The sequence below is a fragment of the Spea bombifrons genome, chromosome 8 (assembly GCF_027358695.1).
Source record: "Spea bombifrons isolate aSpeBom1 chromosome 8, aSpeBom1.2.pri, whole genome shotgun sequence".
Taxonomy (NCBI): domain Eukaryota; kingdom Metazoa; phylum Chordata; class Amphibia; order Anura; family Pelobatidae; genus Spea; species Spea bombifrons.
In genome coordinates this window covers 37,063-60,137 of record NC_071094.1, presented here as the reverse complement: position 1 = coordinate 60,137, position 23,075 = coordinate 37,063, and the positions used below count along the sequence as shown (strand labels likewise).

General features: G+C 51.3%; 2 protein-coding genes across 2 annotated transcripts; both read right to left on the bottom strand.

The window, feature by feature from the left end:
* Positions 1–8,612: 8,612 nt before the first annotated feature.
* On the bottom strand, positions 8,613–12,128 carry FAM50A (family with sequence similarity 50 member A). The gene is made up of 13 exons (XM_053472547.1): positions 11,906–12,128; positions 11,445–11,529; positions 11,150–11,249; positions 10,928–11,082; positions 10,614–10,690; positions 10,470–10,536; positions 10,290–10,351; positions 10,048–10,124; positions 9,684–9,738; positions 9,521–9,569; positions 9,238–9,308; positions 8,958–9,068; positions 8,613–8,781 (listed from the first exon to the last, which is right to left on the bottom strand). The coding sequence occupies exons 1-13, from the start codon at positions 12,014–12,016 to the stop codon at positions 8,773–8,775; spliced, it is 1,029 nt and encodes a 342-aa protein (XP_053328522.1). The 5' UTR covers positions 12,017–12,128; the 3' UTR covers positions 8,613–8,772.
* A 2,468-nt stretch (positions 12,129–14,596) lies between these two features.
* GDI1 (GDP dissociation inhibitor 1) lies at positions 14,597–22,481 on the bottom strand. The gene is made up of 11 exons (XM_053473007.1): positions 22,272–22,481; positions 18,687–18,794; positions 18,211–18,310; positions 17,144–17,278; positions 16,740–16,938; positions 16,329–16,460; positions 16,137–16,236; positions 15,638–15,809; positions 15,373–15,517; positions 15,025–15,079; positions 14,597–14,764 (listed from the first exon to the last, which is right to left on the bottom strand). Exons 1-11 carry the CDS (start codon positions 22,314–22,316, stop codon positions 14,612–14,614), a joined length of 1,344 nt encoding a protein of 447 aa, XP_053328982.1. The 5' UTR covers positions 22,317–22,481; the 3' UTR covers positions 14,597–14,611.
* Positions 22,482–23,075: the final 594 nt, after the last annotated feature.

The following is a 23,075-nucleotide window of genomic DNA, read 5'->3' as shown; positions in this document are numbered from 1 at the left end:
GAGAAAAGAGAAGAAACCCAGCAGAGGTCCCGTGGCTCGTCTTCCCACCATTCTCAACATCTGGCACGGAAAAGAGGCAGAACTACAGGCATCTGGTGCAGGGTCCCCTCTCTCAGCTGTGGCAGGTTCCTGGGGAGGAAGAACAGAAGACCGGTGACACATATACAGAAGTAATAATCACAAACATTTCTACTCTCAGGACACAGACCCCCCACATGAACCACCACGCATCCCCAACCCTCACCCCTATCCTATGCTGAACCTCAACAAATCCCGCCAGCTCCACCGCCGGCCACCATCTCTCATTCTGCGACCACCAGAACTCATCATGTATTTGGGGTCCATGGTCCCCCCTCAACCTCCAAAACCGGGCTCTACACGGGGGGGGGGGGTTAGGGGCGACCGCTGCTATCGCGGGGTGGCAGGGGGCAGTACGAGCGGCCGCTGCTATCGTGGAAAATCAGTGGATTTAAGCCACTTCTTCCTATGTCCTGTGACGATGAGGAGCGATAGCCAGGTTTCCATGGAGACTGAAGCGTTTATTTTTGGCACCCACCATATATTTTTAGCGGGTGAGAGGTCTGCAGACGCCACGTTCCCAATCAGAAAAATGACACACCAGCCCATGTCCCACGCGGACCCGACGCACACAACCGGCAGCCCATAACCCCCCAATTGCCTTGGAAAGGTTTATTTAGTACTCGTGGACAGAGCGTGAGCCGCACGCCCCGTTTTATTGTGAGAAACCCCTACTCCCATCACACAATTCCGAATAAGATGAAACCGGTTCCCCCTTCATACATAATGGCAGCCACGCCACTTCCCCAAACCCCCCACGTTCCAGTTCTATTCACTAAATACAGCCACAGATCCGAGATCACAGACTAAAACAAGCAACACATATGTACTCAGAATCTGCCACGTTTGACCCAAGAGAGCATCCGCAGAGAGGATCCGCAGGATTATTCCTCCCCATTGAATTACTCTGGATTGGAAAGCGGGTTTTATCCTCAGACGCAGAAAGAGGGAGATTCAAACAAATCCACAGAGAAAAGAATTTCACGCCTGGGGCTTTGGTTCCACGTCCCGGGTGGTGGAAGTGGACGGAGGAGCCAATCTGCTGCCATGGAAGGAGAGACCTCTAAGGTCCCCATCGCTCTCTTCCTCTCAGATCAATACGGCGCCATCTTCCTTACCGAGGAATTTCCCTCAATGGAGACTTTGGGAGCGGGGGAGGTCAGTGGCAGATGGTGTGGTGGGGCGTGGCCCGTGGGCTCATCATACGGTGCGAGAGTTTACGGCACAGACCAAAACCAGAACAGCCGGCCACCTGTCACAGCAACACCCACAACGCCGAGCTAACGGGCAGAGCGGCCACCAGGATCACACCACGAGAGGTTGAATGCAGCACTCAGTAGTGAGATGGCGCACGAGCCACGTTACCACCAAGTCCTTCAATAAATCCAAAATAAAGAAGCAAGAGGCTCAGCACTCAATTGATAAGCTGAGTTTATTTCACACAACGGCCAACCAAAGGCACAGCCCTGAAAACACACCGCAGAGGGGGCCACGCTACCTCCGTTCCCGGCACGCTCCGCAGAGGGGGCCACGATACCTCCGTTCCCGGCACGCTCCGCAGAGGGGGCCACGCTACCTCCGTTCCCGGCACGCTCCGCAGAGGGGGCCACCCTACCTCCGTTCCCGGCACGCTACCTCCGTTCCCGGCACGCTCCATATCCGACACGGGTTATTCTGCTTGGAAAGGCCACGTTTTATAGAGAAATTATAAAATATAAAAATACCCACAATGTGCCACGTGCAATGCCCATTACAATACAGGGCCACGGAAAATACCCACAATGTGCCACGTGCAATGCCCATTACAGTACAGGGCCACGGAAAATACCCACAATGTACCGGGGCACAGTCCGCTGTCACATGGCTAATGCCTTTACAGGGAGCCACCAACCTCCACAGTGCATCATATATGGCGTGGGGTACGTAAGGTAAAGAGGGGCTCGCCCACAGGCTGACAATCTACAGCCATAAAGCAAGTCATCGGCTACGACACTGAGCAGGTAACCAGCAGAGCTAACACTTCAAGGCAAACCATCCGTGTACCACAGTGCCACGTATAAAACCAAGCGGCACACCTGCCAATAAAATGGAGACCATGGAAGGTCAGCGAAATGAGGAACGGCTTCTGCTCTGCAAGCAGCACGGATCGAAACCACAAACTCCCCCGTGGCCTCGGAGGGGCGGCCTCTCCATTTCTGATAACCACGACCCGTAAGCAGCCGGCAAATTTAGGTCCCACGGAAAAAAACACTCCACCGGTCGGCAGGAGAGTCAGACCCACTAAGCAGACACGCAGCGGTTGCATTACCACAGATTGCAAGCTCCCGTGGCATAAGCATCACGTGGCGGCAGACGCGTGGGATCTTTGTCATTTACTGGCTCAGTAGCCGGGTTGGGGGTAAAGCACGCTTGGCAGGTGGGTTACCTGGGCCTTCCCGGAATGGAACGTGGGATCCGCAGAGCCTCTCGGCCACCCCTGGAACCCGGATACAATAAACATTAATAACAGAATATGGATTGCGAGCTCTCCGGCCCAGTCTCCTCCCTATCACAGCTGGACTCACCAGGGGGGTCAGAGGTCACTCCTCAGCACCATGCGCTACTAACATGGGGGTCTGGGGGAGACCCCCACATCACATCACATCCAGCAACAACTGATGGGGCAACGTACAGCAGGGGGGAGGGGCCTTGGGTCTGGGTGCAAACACCCGGACTGACCATTCTAAACGAGCAGATTGCAAGCTCCTCGGTCAAGTTATAAACATTTACTGCGAATACAATACCCCAAAACCTACCCAGCGCAGATTCATCTACCCCAATACCCCAGGACCCCCATCACAAAAAAAAACAAGCCGACCCCACCTACAAAACACTGCCCCCCCCCATCAGTAAAGCCCCCTCCCCCATATACCGCTAACCGCCCTCCCCAGTACCCCACGCCCGAGGCTTACCGCGCGAGGGACAGGCAGGGTCCTGATGCCCCTGGGTGGGGGATGGGGGCGATTGGCACGGGGCGATTGGCACGGGGCGATTGGCACGGGGCGATTGGCACGGGGCTCAACAGACACCGCGACCCCTCCAGCTTCTGCTCGCACTGAGCCGCTCCGAGCCTCCGGAGACCCTTTAAAGACGGACTGTACCATTCTCTCGCAGGGGGGACACGCGCGCAACAATCACCTCACTCACCGCAGTGTCCGGCGAAAATCCATCCATCAGCAGCAGCAGCAGCAGCAGCAGCCCGATTCTGCGCCAGAGCCATCCGGTGCAGGGGGCCCTGGAATCACGTAGCTGTCGGCTGACAGCCTCCTGTCCTTCAGTGAAGACCCTCACACCCCTTTAAATGCAGTGGTACCGTCCCAGAGCAGGTCTCATCTAACAGATAGTGTGGGAGGAGGGCCCATCACTAGTGAGTGTGAGAGAGGAGGGTCCGTCTGTGTGTGAGTGTGAGAGAGAAAGGAGGGTCCGTCTGTGTGAGTGTTAGAGAGATTAGGGTCCGTCTGTGTGTGAGTGTGAGAGAGAGGAGGGTCCGCCTGTGTGTGAATGTGAGAGAGAGGAGGGTCCGTCTGTGTGTGAGTGTGAGGGAGAGGTGGGTCCATCTGTGTGAGTGTGAGAGAGAGGATGGTCTGTGTGTGAGTGTGAGAGAGAGGAGGGTCCGTCTGTGTGAGAGAGAGGTGGGTCCGTCTGTGTGAGTGTGGGAGAGAGGAAGGTCCGTCTGTGTGAGAGAGAGGAGGGTCCATCTGTGTGAGTGTGTGTGAGAGGAGGGTCCATCTGTGTGTGAGTGTGAGAGAGGAGGGTCCGCCTGTGTGTGAGAGAGAGTTGGGTCCGCCTGTGTGTGAGAGAGAGTTGGGTCCGTCTGCGTGTTAGTGTGAGAGAGAGGATGGTCCGTCTGAGTAAGCGTGAGAGAGAGGAGGGTCTGTCTGTGTGTGAGTGTGAGTGAAATGAGGGTCTAATGGGGTGAGTGTGAGTGACGGCAGGTGTTGCGCACGGAGGAGGGCATCCCTGGTATTGATCTGTATTGGAAATGATCTTTTAACCCCGCAGAGGCCGCTCTGTTTGCCGACGTGGCATCGTAATCCAGTTACCAAGTGATTTGAGTTTCTGGGGCCGTCTCGCCGGAGGCTGCGGGAAGGAAAGTGAGTGCCGAGCAGCCGCTAACCGCATTATGGGCGCATTATGCACCCATTAACCCTCTCTGTGTGCAGGGCCGAGACGGGGCTCTACGGGCACTCCTGGGTGCCCAGGCTGCCGCCGATTAACACCGGCCAATCGGTAAACCTTCGGGTTAGTGGACTCGGAACGGTCGGGGTTAATCCGGTGAGATGATCCCATCTCCCGGTGATGTCAGAATAATTAGGCGGCCGCCGCGTCCCGCCTGTCCCTCTCGCCAATAAGCTCCAGGGATACACGGCCGGGGCATCGGGGCAGTTTGGAGAAAGGCGTGGATTAGAGGGGGGGGGCCCTATTACCCCAGGGGCCACTAATAATACAACATAAACCAAACTAGGGCTTTTACGTTAACTCATGTTGCACCGACACATGCCACGGCGCAGGTTCATTGGGAAAGAGTGAAAAATGAAAACATTAATGCGTAGGGAGCGACCTGATCCCAGGATCTTACAATCTATTAGACAGGATTACGTTTTACTCTAATTCCTAAGGCTTTGACCCCAGTCCCCCTGACTCTAGCGCTATCTGCCCGGTGCTACCGATCCCTGAAGCAGTTGCCCCTGATTGGGGGATGTCTGGGGCAGGAACGTGCCTATGAGGCATTTAGTGGAACGTCTGGTGTAATTCAGGGGTATGGGGGTGCTGAGGATGGGTTAAAAACGGGGCTTATTTGGGTGAGATGAATACGGGTCGGTGGGAATCGCTCCAGAGACGGGGCAGGTTGGGGGGCAGCAGTCTACGGCGAGGGGCAGAGACAGAACTGTTTGTTCTCCGTATTAATGGCGAGACCACCTTCCTGCAGCGGGTGAAGGAACTATCAGAATCTGTTTCCATGGTAACAAGACTGCGATGGGAGGAGGCACTGTGTGTGTGTGGGGGTTGGGGTAGGCAGGAGCCCTGAGTGTGAGGGGGCAGGAGCGGTGTGGTTGGGGGGGTCAGGAGCAGTGTGGATGGGGGGTCAGGAGCGGTGTGGATAGGGGGGTCAGGAGCGGTGTGGATAGGGGGGGCAGGAGTGGTGTGGATGGGGGTAGTACGCCAAGCGCTGTCGGGGTGGGTATGCAGGCTGTGCGACATCTTTTTTGCTTCTGAATGTGTCCACGCCGACGTGGAATGGCCACTGGAGATGGAGTTTTTTTTCATGGACGTCACTTCCTGAAGAGCGGACAAAACATGTCGTACTGTAAAGGTGGCGCCGTCATGTGATAAACCCCATTCATATTAAGAAAGAGCGTGTAACATGAGCAAACGTGGAAAATACACGTGAAGATATGGTGTCACGGAATGTGGAATCCCAAACATCCGCGGTGCACCAAGATGGCTGCCTGTAACTATAGCAACGTGTCGTGGAGCTGCTACTATCTTTAAATCTGGGGTTATCTAGGAAGACTTCTATGGGATCTGTGGCCCCGGGCCTCTATGGGATCTGTGGCCCCGGGCCTCTATGGGATCTGTGGCCCCTAGCCCCATCTTCCTATTTGTCTCCTTTTCTCCTGTCCATTTGTCTGTCTGTCTGCAGCATCATTCACCAGCGGAACCACAGGAGGCCTCAGGGACCAGGAGCCGAGCCACGTCCCCGCTTCCTTCTCCAGACATTTGATGATCGCACCCTTCAGCTCCTGCCAAGACGTGGCCGCTAATGGCTGCCGCTCTCTCCTTCTCTCACTTTGTTTCTCTCCCGCTCTCTCTCTCCAAAAGTTAGGAAACGCGCCAGGAGAACTCCGAGCCGCCGCGGCTTTTACCCCAATAAGGTCAGCTGGTTACTGGCTTCACGTCTAATAACGGGGGGGGTATGAAAAGAGCAGAAGTCTGGGGAGGGCAACACTGCAGCCCCCCAAAAACATTCTAATTCACACTTTGTAAAATCAGATCAATCGGGATCAGAGCCTGGTTAACACTCTCATCTTCAGTTGGCACCCAAGGGGTTAAGAGCACCAGCTGTTTGTCCCTATTGGACTCAGTTAACAAGCCGAGAGCCGTTACCTTCCCTCAGAGCCGAGGGGCACTCACGGTGCGGAGCGGGGGGCAGCGTAACGCCTATCGGAAGGAAATGCGCACCGACTCCTGGCAAAGTAACGCATGCTGGCCGTGGCCCCTGAGGTTTCTAGTAAACGCCTTTGTATAACTTGCAGTTTTTGAGAGGTGCCAGCAGGCAGCCCCCACGGAGCCAGGACGGCGCAGGATAACCACGCGCCGCTGTGAAGGCGAGACAAAGCGTGGTTCATGTCATAGAGCTGACTGCTGCAAGTCCAAGTCACGTCCAAAAGGCTGTGTTGACCACCAGCTTCAGGGAATTATTTAGGGCCCCGGCATAATCTGTTTTCATCGCTGCCAGACTGAGTTCGTGGCTTCAGTCACAGATGAGGAGATTTGGTGTATTTTTTGGGGGTCCCCTTGATACCCCTCCAGTATTGCCCCTTATGGCAGATATATGTCTATAAAATCCTTACAGTCCCATAGCATGGCCCGCTTCCCAAACCTTTTAGGAAAGCCGTTATTTCAGCGGACAAGGCACTGGATCCGTGTGCCCCGCTGTGGCTCGTGGATTAACACGCAGCCTTTGTACGATGAGAGCGCCTGTGGCAGGAGCCTCCGCATCTCCTAAAAGCTCCTGCACCCTTGACCGGGTTAGGAATCTCCAGCAGGACAATAAACACCATTGTGCGTCTTCACCACTCCGGGGGCTCAGCAGCTGCCATTACCCGGGGGCCACTGACTGGGTCTTTAGTGTCAGAGAAGTGAAAGGGTGCCACGTTAGCGCGCAGTCTACCGGGAATCTGCCACCTACCGTTAAACTGCCGTGTATTCTGTCGAGTAAGAGGTTTGGCTGAACCCTGCTGGGACGCAAAAAGGTTTCTATAAAAACATCACCAGCCCAGATGAGAAGGCAGCTTTTTGGGTTTTTAAAGCAAGGCTCTGATTGCCGGTATTTTTTGGGGGCACAGAGGGGCGATAAAGCGGGAACATTGGGGCACAGAGGGGCCATAAAGTGACCCTAACCTTGGCCACTAGTAATCAAGAGACGTCGTTAATTAAAACGGGGTGTTGCGGAGGGCGAGTAAAATCCGAAGGAACGATATCCACTGAAACCGCGGCAGGGATTCAGCGCGGATGCTCCGGGTGGCCCTGTGGTCTCGGCAAGGAGGCTTTGATGTGGCCCCCGTGGCTGAGATGTAACAGATGCTACTCCATTAGCATTTGGTGGGAGGTGATCTGAAGCATGCAATTCCCTTCCATCTGCTTCTGTTATACCGGGCGGCAGCGAGGGTTAACGAGGGGTATACTCATTATCTGACCTTTGACCTGCCCCGCCACTAGAACATTCCTACATTAATTGTATAATCCATTGAGTAAAATGAAGCGCAAGGATAGCAGATAATACCCCAAATACCCCTATACCGGGCAATAATCCCCCAAATAACTGCCCCTAAACGCACAGAGGGACGGGAGCAGCGGTGCGCAGCAGGACCGAAAAGGCGGTCGTCTAACATCTACCAAAATACCACAGAAGAGGAAATGTGGGGTAACGGACATATTGGAAGCCCCCAATGACCCTGATTAGGTGTGGGTGGGAAATCACAAGCAAACATGAACAGAAGTAGCTACACGTCCCTAAACTTTTCACGCAAACATTATATTCATTGGGGGACTTGGGGCCCCCCGACGTCAGCGGTTAGGGGGGGTTGGAGGCTAGACGAGACATCCCAACATTAACGGCCATCAGCAGTGATCCACCGCAAGTATCACAATCGAGACCAGGAGCGAACCCTGGAGCCACAGCTTACAGAGCTATGGCTCCCCCTGCAGGCTGTGCCCGGTCTTACAGGAAACCGGCAAGGGATCAGAAACCCAAAATGACATCATCAGGCTGCGTAGAAGGCGACTCCGCAAGTCAGAAGATTCCCAGCAAAACCTAAAGAAGGTGGACGGAACACGAACACAATAACGCTTCAGCCTTCATAGCGCGCAATCTCACCTGAGCCACTGCCAGCGCCGGACCCTCCAAATCCGAGCGCCTGCCGCTACGTCATGCCGTGTAACAGAAGGGGCCTCTCGGGGCCCCCCCCAGGAGATGGCCCCCTGTCTGCCAACAAATACAGCAGCGGCGATGAGATCACCAGCTACCACTTTACACCATTACTAATCCACCTGTAAGACTTAATACATACGGTGGGGGGGGGAGGTAACGTCCATGCACTACTGCCCCATGAACAATGGGAGACAGAGCGAGGGTCTCTACGCCCTGACCTCACACCTAATAAACTAAAGGCCATGCCCCGGCCGCACAAACAAAAAAAAAATAATAATAAAAGACTCACACAACAAGAAGAGTTACAGAAATTCATAAATACAGAAATACAGAAAACGTGTAAAAAAAAAAAAAAAAAAAAAAGATATAGTCCAGAAGCCGGAAGCTGCACATCCACGGGAGAACAATTCCACGGTCCAACCTCAAGCCAAGGTCTCCACGGTAACGGCAAGCCGAGTAAAAGCAGCGGCACAGAGAAAGGCGCTCTGGCACCGGGCTCCTCAGCGGATCTGCGGGGAAAGCGAGTGAAAGGTCAGAGTAAAGGGGCCGGTACCGGACGCGACCCTTAAAACGTATTTATTTATATAGAGACTGCGAGCTCAGCGGCGCCAATACAGAAAAGCCAGGAAAATAACTTAAAATCACACAAAAAAACAGAAACTTCATCCACCCACAGAGTGCTTACCGTGTACCGGTCCCACTTCTTCTCCGGATCGTACGGCTCCCACCGGCTCGCAGGGAAGATGTGTTTATTCTTTTCGTACCAGCTGCGGAGAACAACTTTGCCAGCATGAGACTGAAAGACACAAGAGAGAGCCACGTTTTACTCCGTGACTCCGGCCCTTCCGGCCCAACATGCCACAAGGAACGCGGCTGCAGGGACAGGAAAGGTGTTATTATTCCCCAAAGAAAGAACAGCCACCCTTTCCCATCCAGACAGAATAAACAGCAGCTTTTAGGCCCACCTCATCCTTTTCTACAGTGGCATCGCTGAGGAGCCGGACATCCTCGTGGACGTCAAAGTTGAACAGAGGACCTGCAACGAAGACAAAAATAAGATGGTGGGGAGCGGATCGAGAGGCCGCCATGGAAACTCAGAAGCTCCTAACGACAGGATAGGGACTTATTAACCCGGAATCGCCGCTGGATAACAAATCTAAATCTATACGACTAAGGAGCGCGATCGTCCGCAACCGAGACGAGCAGCAGCCGGCTGAGGGTGATGGGGGGGGCACTGATGTCACTCACCACTTTTGCCTCTGGCCTTTGTCACAATGAAGTCATAAAAACTGTGATGCTGAGAAGAAAGGACAAACATTAGATTGGGACGTTCTCGGGACTCGTGTCACGTGAGGCAGTGACATCACCAGAGCGGCAGCAGATCCCGTGGCCCCTGCCGGTACATACTTACATGGGGAATTATGAGATCTTCCTTGATATACATGAGCTGCTCCACGCCAGCCGACCTGTGGAGATTCCACACGTTAACGTTTTCATTCCCAGGCAAAGAGAAACGTGGCAGCAAGACCCTTCCTATTCTCCCAAAGCCACATGCTTGGAGATCACAGCGATACTGAAAGCATCACTCAATCCAATCACCAAAAAAGGCCGGAGAGCCCCAGCCGCACTCGGCATTGATGTCTCTACTGTAACGACTCAAACCTTAATCCGCAGTCAGTCTCGTCAGATTCAGGAGCCGCGTGTCTAGAACACACATGTTTTAAATCCCCATCACCTCTGCTTGAAGGCCTCTCGGTGCTACCACTACCCCTTACCTAAGCTCGCTGAAATCCTTGCGCAGGATCTCCAGAGCCTTCTGCAGGAACTGCTGCATAGTGTTTCCTTTCTTCATCTAGAACGAGGAGAGACATCTCACAGAGTGCACCCCATTAGTGAGCCCCTGACCCACAAACGTCTTATTGCCCCGGGCTGGTGCAGACTCGTTACAAACACAACCTACAGAAAAGCCACAAGCTGGAGAAACTGCTCACGTGGACTGAAGCTCCACACACGTTACCTTCACGGTTCTCCTGTGTCCGGAGCCGTCCCAGTAGCTGAACGTGATCTCAATTTCTTCACCTGAGAGGAGGAAGGGGGAAAAAAGTGACTCACAGCAGCCCTCACGTTACCAGCCCTTTAAATACCACGGATTAAGCGTGGCTCTCGGAGCTGCCGGACCCTAGGTGCTCAGCCTCACCTTTAATCTTTTCCTGCTTGCGCTCCCATTCCTGTCTCAGCTCTTCCCGGAGCCGGTTTTCTTCCTCCTGCGAAAGAGAAACTTCTATTCACTAAGACACCACGAAAACACGGATACCGTTCTGGCCACGGCTCGCTCACCCACCTCCCGGTCTCGGTCGGGGAGGAAACTCGTATCCACATCTGGATTCTTTCCCAGCTTCTTCTTCTTCTTTGGCAATTCTGACAGATACAAAAGAAATACATTTCAGAGCGGCGGCGAACAGGAGCCAGTCACCCGAAGTGCGTCCCGGGCCAAGAACCTGCCGCGTTACCAGCCACGCAGGAAGCAGGTGGCTACTGGTAGGGCTTCATTGTGGGAGTTCAGACCAGTAACAAACGTGGGCAGGAAATAACCCCTACAACTCACATCCTACACCCTGCTTTCACTGTAACGCGGCACAAAGTCAAACAACTCACCTTCCTTTTCAATTTCTTCCTCGTCGTCGTCGTCGTCATCATCATCATCATCGTCGTCGTCGTCGTCTCCGTCCTCCTCGAGGCTGAAGGACAGGCTGGCGATCTGCCTTTTCTGTTCTTTTTTTCTTTCTTTCTCTCTTTGCTTTTCTAGCTTCCTGTGGGGAAGAATTACAAACCTGGTCCACGCAAGTGCTACGCCCCCCCCCCAACACACACACTTACAGCTGAAGGTCCTTGAAGTGCTCCTTCTTGGCAAGTTGCTTCTCTCTTTCTTTGACTAGAGCCTCCTGCTTGGCTTTCATGTCATTAAGAGTCACCAAACCTGGAGAACAAACACATGCTTGGCCACGGCCCGGCCCACGAGGCGCCACGGCCCGGCCCACGAGGCGCCACGGCCCGGCCCACGAGGCGCCACGGCCCGGCCCTCGAGGCGCCACGGCCCGGCCCACGAGGCGCCACGGCCCGGCCCACGAGGCGCCACGGCTCGGACCACGACTTCATGCGTGGCTTTACTCACCCACAGTGCTGGATTTCAGCTCGGCCTCCACGGCATCGTAGTGCGCAGAGAACTTCTTGTTGATGTTCGCCTTGACCACATTCTCCTGCAGAAGAAGCAGGATATCAATCCCTACACCAGAGCGCAGTACATAGCCCCCCACCTTTGCTCTGATCGGTGGAAATGATCCAAAGTGGGTTCAGCGGCTCATCAAGGGGATCGCCGGGACAGAGGGCTCCGTACAGCGTGCAGCAACAAATCGGTCAAATCAACACGTTACACGCATCACCACAGAAGAGGGCATTATAGTGCAGTCACACTGCTGTGTATAGGGTTAGTGTGTAGTTGAATAGTTGTGTAGCACTCTGGTGGTTATGTTATAGTGCAGTCACACTGCCGTGTATAGGTTTAGTGTGTAGTTGTATAGCTGTGTAGCACTCCGGTGGTTATAGGGTTAGTGTGTAGTTGCGCCGTTGCGTTACCTCCGCGATCCTCTGCTTCATCTGCTCCAGCTGCTCCCGCTGCTTCTCCCGTTTCTTCATGAGCTGCATGGCCCTCCCGGCCTCGCTGGCCGCCCCCTTGTATTGCGCCATCACCACGGACAACGAAACACCGAACACCGAAAAACCTTATCAACAACCCGGCGGTCGTAGCCTGAATACGTCACAAGAAAGCGCCGGCCACAGAACTCGCCCCTGCCAGCCAAAGCGGGTGGAGAAAACGCATCATGGGGGAGGGACTATCTGCGGATAGGGCGGGTATTTGTGATGGGAAGTTCGGATCAGTAAAGTGAATCGGTTCATTTCGAGTGATTCATTGAAATGAACCGATTCATGAACCGATTTATCGCTTCACTCAATGTGACTCACAGCAGTTACTGCTTCCCAGTCACTCCCTACAGTCCCATTGACGATTGGCCCCGCCCCTTTCCTTATAGTTTATGAATCCTCCTGCCCAGGATGATTTGTTTATTTGCATTACAGACCAATGTATTGTACAGTCATGTAACATGTGTTACAGACCAATGTATTGTACAGTCATGTAATATGTGTTAAACACCAATGTATTGTACAGTCATGTAATATGTGTTACACGCCAATGTATTGTAAGTAATGTAATATGTGTTAAACACCAATAATGTATTGTACAGTCATGTAATATGTGTTACACACCAATGTATTGCAAAGTAATGTAATATGTGTTAAACACCAATGTATTGTACAGTCATGTAATATGTGTTACACACCAAAGTATTGTACAGTCATGTAATGTGTTACACACCAATGTATTGTACAGTCATGTAATATGTGTTACACATCAATGTATTGTAGTCATGTAATATGTGTTACGCATCAATGTATTGTACAGTCATGTAATATGTGTTAAACCCCAATGTATTGTACAGTCATGTAATATGTGTCACACACCAATGTATTGTACAGTCATGTAATATGTGTTACACGCCAATGTATTGTACAGTCGTGTAATAAGTGTCCACACTGCTCAGCAACTCAACTCACAGTAATGTGCATCACCTTATCTATAACATTCATATTTGGGCTGCTGGAAGTAAGGGGAGGTGGGGGTTAATTTAGGGGCAGTTACGGTTAACGGGGTCTTTAGGGTTAATTTAATGGGGAGGACTGAGGTGTTCATTTAATTAATTTAATAACGTTTACCAGTTAGAGGTAAAGGAGGGGGGGCAAACTAAGGGGGATCTAAATCCTGGGGGCAGTGAAGATTAATCCTGTATTTAGTTACGAAAGTATCATTGAGTCAGTGTGCTGTATACTGATGACATGAATACTCTCTGAAGTCTGAATCAGTGACCTGGCTACTCAGAACTGCACTGAATGGTTCTTTGGTCAGTGAGCTGGTGACTCAGAACTGCTCTAAACAGGTCTTTGAGTCAGTGAATTGGTGACTCAGAACTGCTCCGAACAGTTCTTTGAGTCACCAATTCATGACGGCTACACGGAGAGTAACGTTGCTTCCAGTCAGCTTCCTCTGTGATACCGGGAGTAGGATCCATCTCTGTCCATAGATCCTTCCACATCCAGAGAGACCATGGGGCTACGACCAGAACGCGCAGCATCGGGTACAATCACACCGGCAGCCACGGGGATAAAGGTCAGAGACACGACACAAAGTTTCCACTATATTTTTACTTGGTATCATAAAACACACAGTACATGAGAATATCTACCGGGTACGAGATACCCCTCGCAGGGGCAGATAGTGCAAACGGGATGGTAAATGATGTAAGAAAAGGAAAGGTACAGACAGCACATCACAAAGCAGAGACATCCACGCCCGGGGGTATAGCGCGCCGCGTCCTGGGATATAGCGATCCACGCCTGTGGGTATAGAGTACCGTGTCCCCGGGATATAGCACTCCACGCCTAGGGGTATAGAGCACCGTGTCCCGGGGATATAGCACTCCACACCTTGGGGTATACAGCACCATGTCCCGCGGATATAGTGCTTCACACCAGTGTCCCGGGGATATATCGCTCCATGCCCGGGGGTTAAGAGCACCGTGTCCCGGGGATATAGCGCTCCATGCCCAGGGATATAACGCGCCGTGTCCAGGGTAGAGCTGCCCTCGCTCATTCCTCTAATCGTAAAAAACAAATCCACGGCTTGTCGCTAATAAGTTAAATAAATTAAACGCTTTATATGTTTTAAGCTGCAAACTACAGCGAGTGTACGGAGTGCACGCCAAGGGACCTGCATCCTGTACATCACGTATGTGACACGGAACCGGCGTCTCTCTGACTGCAGGACCTCTCGATTACCATGAAGGATAGAGGACCGCATCATACGTGGCAGATATGTTACGCTACGTATTGGTTGCTGCGCAGGCTCCACGTGTGGAAACGCAGCCCACAGAACCAGCCGACAGAATGGAAATTCCTACTAGTTGGGACTCGTGTAACGGCCAAGACAAGCCAAACAAACACAGTGACCGGCCCCTGGGGGCCCCAGCCTCAGACAGACCAGGCACTGCGTTTGCAATCTGCGGTAACAGAAGCATTAATGGGGAGGGTGATGGGCGGGCAGGGGTCGTTCGCTTGCCCTCTCTCCCCCATGTCATCACGCTGTCCACCGCCCGCCCTCACCCCCTTTTTCCTGCCCGTTCCCCCTTTCCATCCCCTCGCCGTTAACCCCTCTGCTTCCAAACATCTTCACTGCTCGTCCTCCCCGAATACGTCGTTTTGTTTGCGCTTCATGTTCTCAAAGTCAAAGTCCGTTCCCGTCATTCTCTTGTAGATGTCTTTGATATCGTTGCACGTTGTCTCAAAATGGGTCGTGGCGTCATAAGAACGCGAGCAGAACACCTACAGGCGAGAGGTACGCGTTAAAAACACAACTGCCATGGCCACCGGAGCGCTCATTGCGCAGGAGCCATAACAACTTGGTGGCTTTAGATACCCCCTATGCCACACTAGCCACAGGTACCCGGTATGTGAAAAAAATCCTTGCACGGCGATCTCGGCGGTGCATCCCTTAAAACAGGGGCTTTTAGGACTTGCCCCACCCATTGTCAGGAAAGGGTTACAGTTACCCCGTCCCTCCCAGAAGCCATGTTGGGGCTCACCTGGCTCTCCGCTCCATTGTCCGTTGGCTCATAGAGGTCACTAATCGCCACAAATCTGGAAGAAGAAATTATAGGCGCACGTTTGGTCTCAGGGCGTGAAAACACGTGGGCGCCCCCTCACAATATATATATATATATATATATATATATATAAAAATGTACCCACGGTATTTACATATCCGCCTCCTTTACAATGTACGAGTATATATATATTCCCTTCCACCACCGGCCATATACAAGGACCGGACCCCCTCCCCTGGATTTTATTAATGCCCCCCACTACTACTACTAAACACTTTCCATGCCACCAGTGCCCCCTGTAGGCCGTCTGATACGCTGTGTACCCACTTCTGGTCCACGGGCTCCAGAAGCTCCAGCGCAGGCTCAATCTCTTTTTCCGCTTCTGCCGTCTCCACCGTGGTGCTGATGATTGCAATGTACTTCCCCTGGGCGGCCACGTTATGTGCATAGGATATCATACACACATAGATGTCTGCAAGAGGAACACGGGGGGGGGGGATTTGAGGACACTTAGTCCCATCTGTAGACGACTCCACAGTAAAAGCACTCATGCCCCCCGCCAGCTCTGCCCCCCGTCCCACCATCCGCTCACCAGATTTCCTGTTGACCTGATTCTGTGGGATGATAATCTGACACGAATTGGCGTCATTAGTGTTCTTGATGGGGTGACTCAGGACACAGATGACACGGATCACCTGGCCGGCTTTACGAACTCGATCGGGAACGTAGCTGGGGTCGCAGATCAGCTGTTTGCACCTCGCAACCTTAGAAACACAAAGCCAAGCGTCTCTTCATTGTGTAAATGGCTGCCACGGATGGCTCAATCAAGGCCTGTACACAGGCCAGCCACACAAGGAATAGCCTGGCTAGCGGCGGCCCGGTGCCCGCGCGGAATAGCCTCAGTTGGAATTGTTTGCCCCTTGCCTTCCTAGCTGCGGGTTTCCTGCCCCTGCATCGGGTAAAGGGGTTTCATTTGGTTCCCCCTCCTGTGATACGGTTGGCAGCGAGTAGACCACGTGGGCGCAGGCAGGATACGAGTCCAGCCAATCAGTGGCATGAAAACAAGTTCCACGCCGTCCCTTTAAACTTACCTCTCCCTCCGACTTCACGCCGACCACCTTCCCCTTCTCCATCACAATCTCATCCACGGATTTATTCAGCATGTAGGTTCCTCCGTATATCGCGCTGAGTCTGCGGGAAGGAAAGGCCACGCTTTAGAACGGCCGCTCTCTGCCTCCCCGTCCCTTTAACATTCATACAGACACTCCGGGCCACGTGCGCACCTGGCAAAGCCCTGGGGCAGTTCTCCGAGGCCGTACAGCGGGTACAGATAGGGGCTTTTGCCGTAGCGGGCCAGGGACTCGCTGTACAGCTTGATGCGGCTGATGCTTTCCAGACACGGCTGCTCCAGATAGCTGCAAAGAAAAGAGGCAGCAATGAACGGTAACACCACTGTCAGCCACGGAAACAACCCCTCGGACCCCTTACTGCGTTCATTAGGGGGCTTTCATGGGGCCATTTACTCTTTTAGGTAACCCACTGCAACCAAGTTCTACCGGCCCAGTCATTAAACACTAAATAAGTGTAACAGCCACATATTCATTAAGGTTCGAAACGCCGTGGACGCTATCCACGTGAGAAAAGGCTGCCAACTCCCAGAGCCCTCAGCCACATTCAGCGAATAGGCCACATACTCATCCGTCCGATACAGCGCCAGCGCGTGGCCCGTAAAATCTATAACGTCCTGGCCCAAGTCGAACTTCTTGTAGACGTCTCTCATGGTTGTGGTTTTTGGATCCACCCCTTCCAGGGTTTTCGGGTCGTTTTCATCAAAGTTTGCAACAAAGACCAGAAATTTGCGGAAACGGCGTTTCTCGAACATGCCCATGAGGTCTGCGAAAGAGACAGTTCCTGAGTGACAGACACGGAACGCCACACCAACGGGGGTACGGAACACAACCACATTCTGCCGTAAGTGGGGGGACGGGTACGGAACACGATACAGTCCGGACTCGGCTAAGACTCAGGGGATGGAACAGTCCGGACTCGGCTAAGATGGAGGGGACGGAACAGTCCGGAGCGTGCCGTATGCACTCACTGGACGCCAGGGCTTCTGTCTCCGTGGACGGCACCTTGTATATTTTTCCACCTTTATACACAAAACTTCCTTCCACGACCTTGAAGTCCAGATAACGCGTGACCTCCGTGTACAGCAGCATCTTCACCAGCTGACCTGGACAGCAGACAGATTCAATCCAGCCCATAAGGACAGGGTCATTACTTGTACATATATATATAAGTATAAATCAAATAACTGATGAAACTATATACACATATATACGGTATATAGATAGATATATACACATATATACGGTATATAGATATATATACACATATGCGGTATATAGATATATATACACATATACGGTATATAGATAGATATATACACACATATACGGTATATAGATATATACACATATATACGGTATATAGATATATATACACATATACGGTATATAGATAGATATATACACACATATACGGTATATAGATATATACACATACATACGGTATATAGATAGATATACATACATATACGGTATATAGATATATATACACACATATACGGTATACAGATAGATATATATACACATATATGGTATATAGATAGATATATACACATATATAAGGTATATAGATAGATATATATATACACATATACGGTATATAGATATATACACATATATAAGGTATATAGATAGATATATACACATATATACGGCATATAGATAGATATATACACATATATATGGTATATAGATATATACACATATACCGTATATAGATAGAGATATATACACATATACCGTATATAGATAGATATATACACATATATACGGTATATAGATAGATATATACACATATATACGGTATATAGATAGCGATATATACACATATACCGTATATAGATAGATATATACACATACACACACACACACACACATATATATATATATAGAGAGAGAGAGAGAGAGAGAGAGCTAGCATCATGTGCTCCCCACACGCTACACACAGCGTCACACGCTGCCCAACGCATCCCACACACAGGGCGTCACATGTGTCACGCACTACACACGGTGTCACAAACACTTTCCCTAAACTCACCATTTGCCATGAGAAATTTGGGGATCAGGTCCACGTTCCAGTCGCGGCCCCTTCCCATGCTCTCCGGGGGTCCCTCCTGAAGATCAAATCTTTTATACAGCTGGAATGAAATCATAGGATTAAGAGCTCGGAACTCGGCTGTAAGCACACGGAGCCACAACTCACATCTCTCCCAGCCAGAGGGGTAACTCCCGGGGGTACCACAGCCTGACTGTTGGCTGAAACAGACCACAAACTACATAAAGAATCGTTCTGACTCCACTGGTTGCTATGGCGATAAGATCACTTTTTACACATAAAACCAAGCGCTTTTCCGCTGTGGCCCCAAACAATCTGCCCCCCCCCGGTGTTTTCTTACGCCTGTCCCTCAAACATCAAGTCACCGGGCTGACAGATCACAGCGCCCACGACGACAGCGGCCACGTTCTGGGCAGCATCCGGGGGTTAATACGTGGGGTAAGTAGTGGAAGCTTTACCTCCTCTAGGGGGGTGATGGAGGAGCTCTCCCCCCCGTAGTACGGATTTCTGTCCATGTGCAGAACCTTCTTCCCGTTAACAGACATGATTCCGGACAGGATACATTCCTGCAACAGAAAGCCGTGTGTTATACAGAGGCTGGGGTGCTGGGTACTGGGGCCGCGTGTTATACAGAGGCCGGGGAGCTGGGTACCGGGGCCGCGTGTTATACAGAGGCCGGGGTGCTGGGTACCGGGCCGCGTGTTATACAGAGGGAGGGGTGCTGGGTACCGGGGCCGCGTGTTATACAGAGGCCGGGGTGCTGGGTACAGGGGCCATGTGTTATACATAGGCCGGGGTGCTGGGTACCGGGGCCACGTGTTATGCAGAGGCCGGGTTGTTGGGTACCGGGGCTGTGTGTTATACAGAGGCCGGGGTGCTGGGTACAGGGGCCGCGTGTTATACAGAGGACGGGGTGCTGGGTATTGGCTGTTCCGCCTGCGGTTCCAGGATATGATCCGCATATATCACACACACATATATCTATATATATATACACACATATATACATCACACACACACACACACACGCACATATATATATATCACACACACACATATATATATCACACACACGCACATATATATCACACACACACACATATATATATATATATCACACACACATATATATATATATATCACACACACATATCACACACACATATATATATATATATATATCACACACACATATATATCACACACACATATATATATATCACACACACATATATATCACACACACATATCCATATATATATATGACACACATATATATCTATCACACACACATATATATCACACACACATATCCATATATATATATGACACACATATATATCTATCACACACACATACATATATCACACACACACATATATATATATATATATCACACACACAGAGTGCAGCAGTGCGCATTCGCAGTATCACACTTTGATCCATGGCACAGAACCGTTGCGAGGCGCGACCCTCTGTGTGCCGCAGAACCACGTCCGGTGTGTCCAATGAGCGTGCCGGGAACAAACCACCTGACTGCCCCTGCCGGCAATATACACCCCCCCCCCCGGCTTCAGTATATAGCCCCTGCATCCTACTGTCAGTATATACCCCACGGCTTCAGTATATACCCCCCTGCATCCTACTGTCAGTATATACCCCCCGGCTTCAGTATATACCCCCTGCATCCTACTGTCAGTATATACCCCCCCCCGATTCAGTATATACCCCCCGGCTTCAGTATATACCCCCCCTGCATCCTAGGGTCAGTATATACCCCCCACAGATTCAGTATATACCCCCCTGCATCCTACTGTCAGTATATACCCCCCTGCATCCTACTGTCAGTATATTCCCCAGGCTTCAGGTATATACACCCCCCCCCCGGATTCAGTATATACCCCCCGGCTTCAGTATATACCCCCTGCATCCTACTGTCAGTATATACCCCCCGGCTTCAGTATATAACCCCCGGCTTCAGTATATACCCCACGGCTTCAGTATATATACCCCCCTGCATCCTACTGACAGTATATACCCCCCGGCTTCAGTATATACCCCACGGCTTCAGTATATATACCCCCCTGCATCCTACTGTCAGTATATACCCCCCGGCTTCAGTATACACCCCCTTGCATCCTTCTGTCAGTATATAACCCCCGGCTTCAGTATATACCCCCCTGCATCCTACTGTCAGTATATACCCCCCGGCTTCAGTATATACCCCCTGCATCCTACTGTCAGTATATACCCCCCCCCGATTCAGTATATACCCCCCCGGCTTCAGTATATACCCCCCCTGCATCCTAGGGTCAGTATATACCCCCCACAGATTCAGTATATACCCCCCTGCATCCTACTGTCAGTATATTCCCCCCTGCTTCAGTATATACCCCCTGCATCCTACTGTCAGTATATAACCCCAGGCTTCAGGTATATACACCCCCCCCCCGGATTCAGTATATACCCCCCGGCTTCAGTATATACCCCCTGCATCCTACTGTCAGTATATACCCCCCGGCTTCAGTATATAACCCCCGGCTTCAGTATATACCCCACGGCTTCAGTATATATACCCCCCTGCATCCTACTGTCAGTATATACCCCCCGGCTTCAGTATACACCCCCTTGCATCCTTCTGTCAGTATATAACCCCCGGCTTCAGTATATACCCCCCTGCATCCTACTGTCAGTATATACCCCCCGGCTTCAGTATATACCCCCTGCATCCTACTGACAGTATATACCCCCCGGCTTCAGTATATACCCCACGGCTTCAGTATATATACCCCCCTGCATCCTACTGTCAGTATATACCCCCTGGCTTCAGTATACACCCCCTTGCATCCTTCTGTCAGTATATAACCCCCGGCTTCAGTATATACCCCCCTGCATCCTACTGTCAGTATATACCCCCCGGCTTCAGTATATACCCCCTGCATCCTACTGACAGTATATACCCCCCGGCTTCAGTATATACCCCCCTGCATCCTACTGTCAGTATATACCCCCCGGCTTCAGTATATACTCCCCTGCATCCTACTGTCAGTATATACCCCCCCCGGCTTCAGTATATACTCCCCTGCATCCTACTGTCAGTATATACCCCCCCCGGCTTCAGTATATACCCCCCTGCATCCTACTGTCAGTATATAACCCCCGGCTTCAGTATATACCCCACGGCTTCAGTATATATACCCCCCTGCATCCTACTGTCAGTATATACCCCCGGCTTCAGTATATACCCCCTTGCATCCTACTGTCAGTATATAACCCCCGGCTTCAGTGTATACCCCCCTGCATCCTACTGTCAGTATATACCCCCCGGCTTCAGTATATACCCCCTTGCATCCTACTGTCAGTATATAACCCCCGGCTTCAGTGTATACCCCCCTGCATCCTACTGTCAGTATATACCCCCCGGCTTCAGTATATACTCCCCTGCATCCTACTGTCAGTATATACCCCCCGGCTTCAGTATACACCCCCTGCATCCTACTGACAGTATATACCCCCCAGCTTCAGTATATACCCCCCTGCATCCTACTGTCAGTATATACCCCCCGGCTTCAGTATATACCCCCTGCATCCTACTGACAGTATATACCCCCCGGCTTCAGTATATACCCCCCTGCATCCTACTGTCAGTATATACTCCCCTGCATCCTACTTTCAGTATATACCCCCCGGCTTCAGTGTATACCCCCCTGCATCCTACTGTCAGTATATACCCCCCGGCTTCAGTATATACCCCCCGGCTTCAGTATATACCCCCCTGCATCCTACTGTCAGTATATACCCCCCGGCTTCAGTATATACTCCCCTGCATCCTACTGTCAGTATATACCCCCCGGCTTCAGTGTATACCCCCCTGCATCCTACTGTCAGTATATACCCCCCGGCTTCAGGCGTCCTCTAGTCCCTCTTTTGTTTGTGTGTTTTTGCATTTGCTACTGTCAGTATATTCCCCCGGCTTCAGTATATACCCCTCTGTATCCATGTGTCAGAATATACCCCCTTGCTCTCAGTATTTGCCCCCTCACCGTCAGGCCGGTGCCCAGCACGATCACATCGTATTCCTCATCCATGTCTCAGACTCCAAATCAACGAATGGACCAAAGATGGCAGCGCAGCACCGCCCTGTGCGCCTCCGCGCCGGCAAATAGTCCCAGGCAGTATCTGTTGGCTCTCGCGGCTCGGCAGCCGAGTTGGACGGCTAGAAACTGGTTTCCAGGAGCCAGATGCTTCTCTGCGGGCACCAGACCGGAGCTCTGATCAGAACCGTGAGGGTCAAAGACAAAATCCGGCTGCTGTTCCGTCCAATGATGGAGAGGGTGGGGGAGCCGAGTGACGCGAAAGCAGCGGTATCCTTCCGCGGCCGCAGCATCTTCTCCGGGATGGGAGAGACAGGGGGGGGGGGGTTGTTTAATATAAAATAATAGCATGCAACGTCAGATAATAAATAGATATATCATATAATAAATAGATATAATATATAATCCCAAAATACTATAACAATTAATATGATCAAATAATAATCTCAGAAATGACACCGTTATTACCTAACCCGTTATACACTGAGCCTGCGCCCAGACCCAAAATAGTAATAATAGTAATATTAATACTATCACATAAAAATATCTATAAAGCTCCCCTCTATACAGAGACCCTCAGCCCCAGCCGGCCTGATATTATTATTATTATTAATAGCTAATATTAATATTAATAGCTACTATTAATCTACTATATATCATATCATACTATATATCATATAATGTTATTATTGCTCATATCTATAATGCGCCATCTATACACAGACCCTCAGCTGGAGCCGGCCTGATATTATT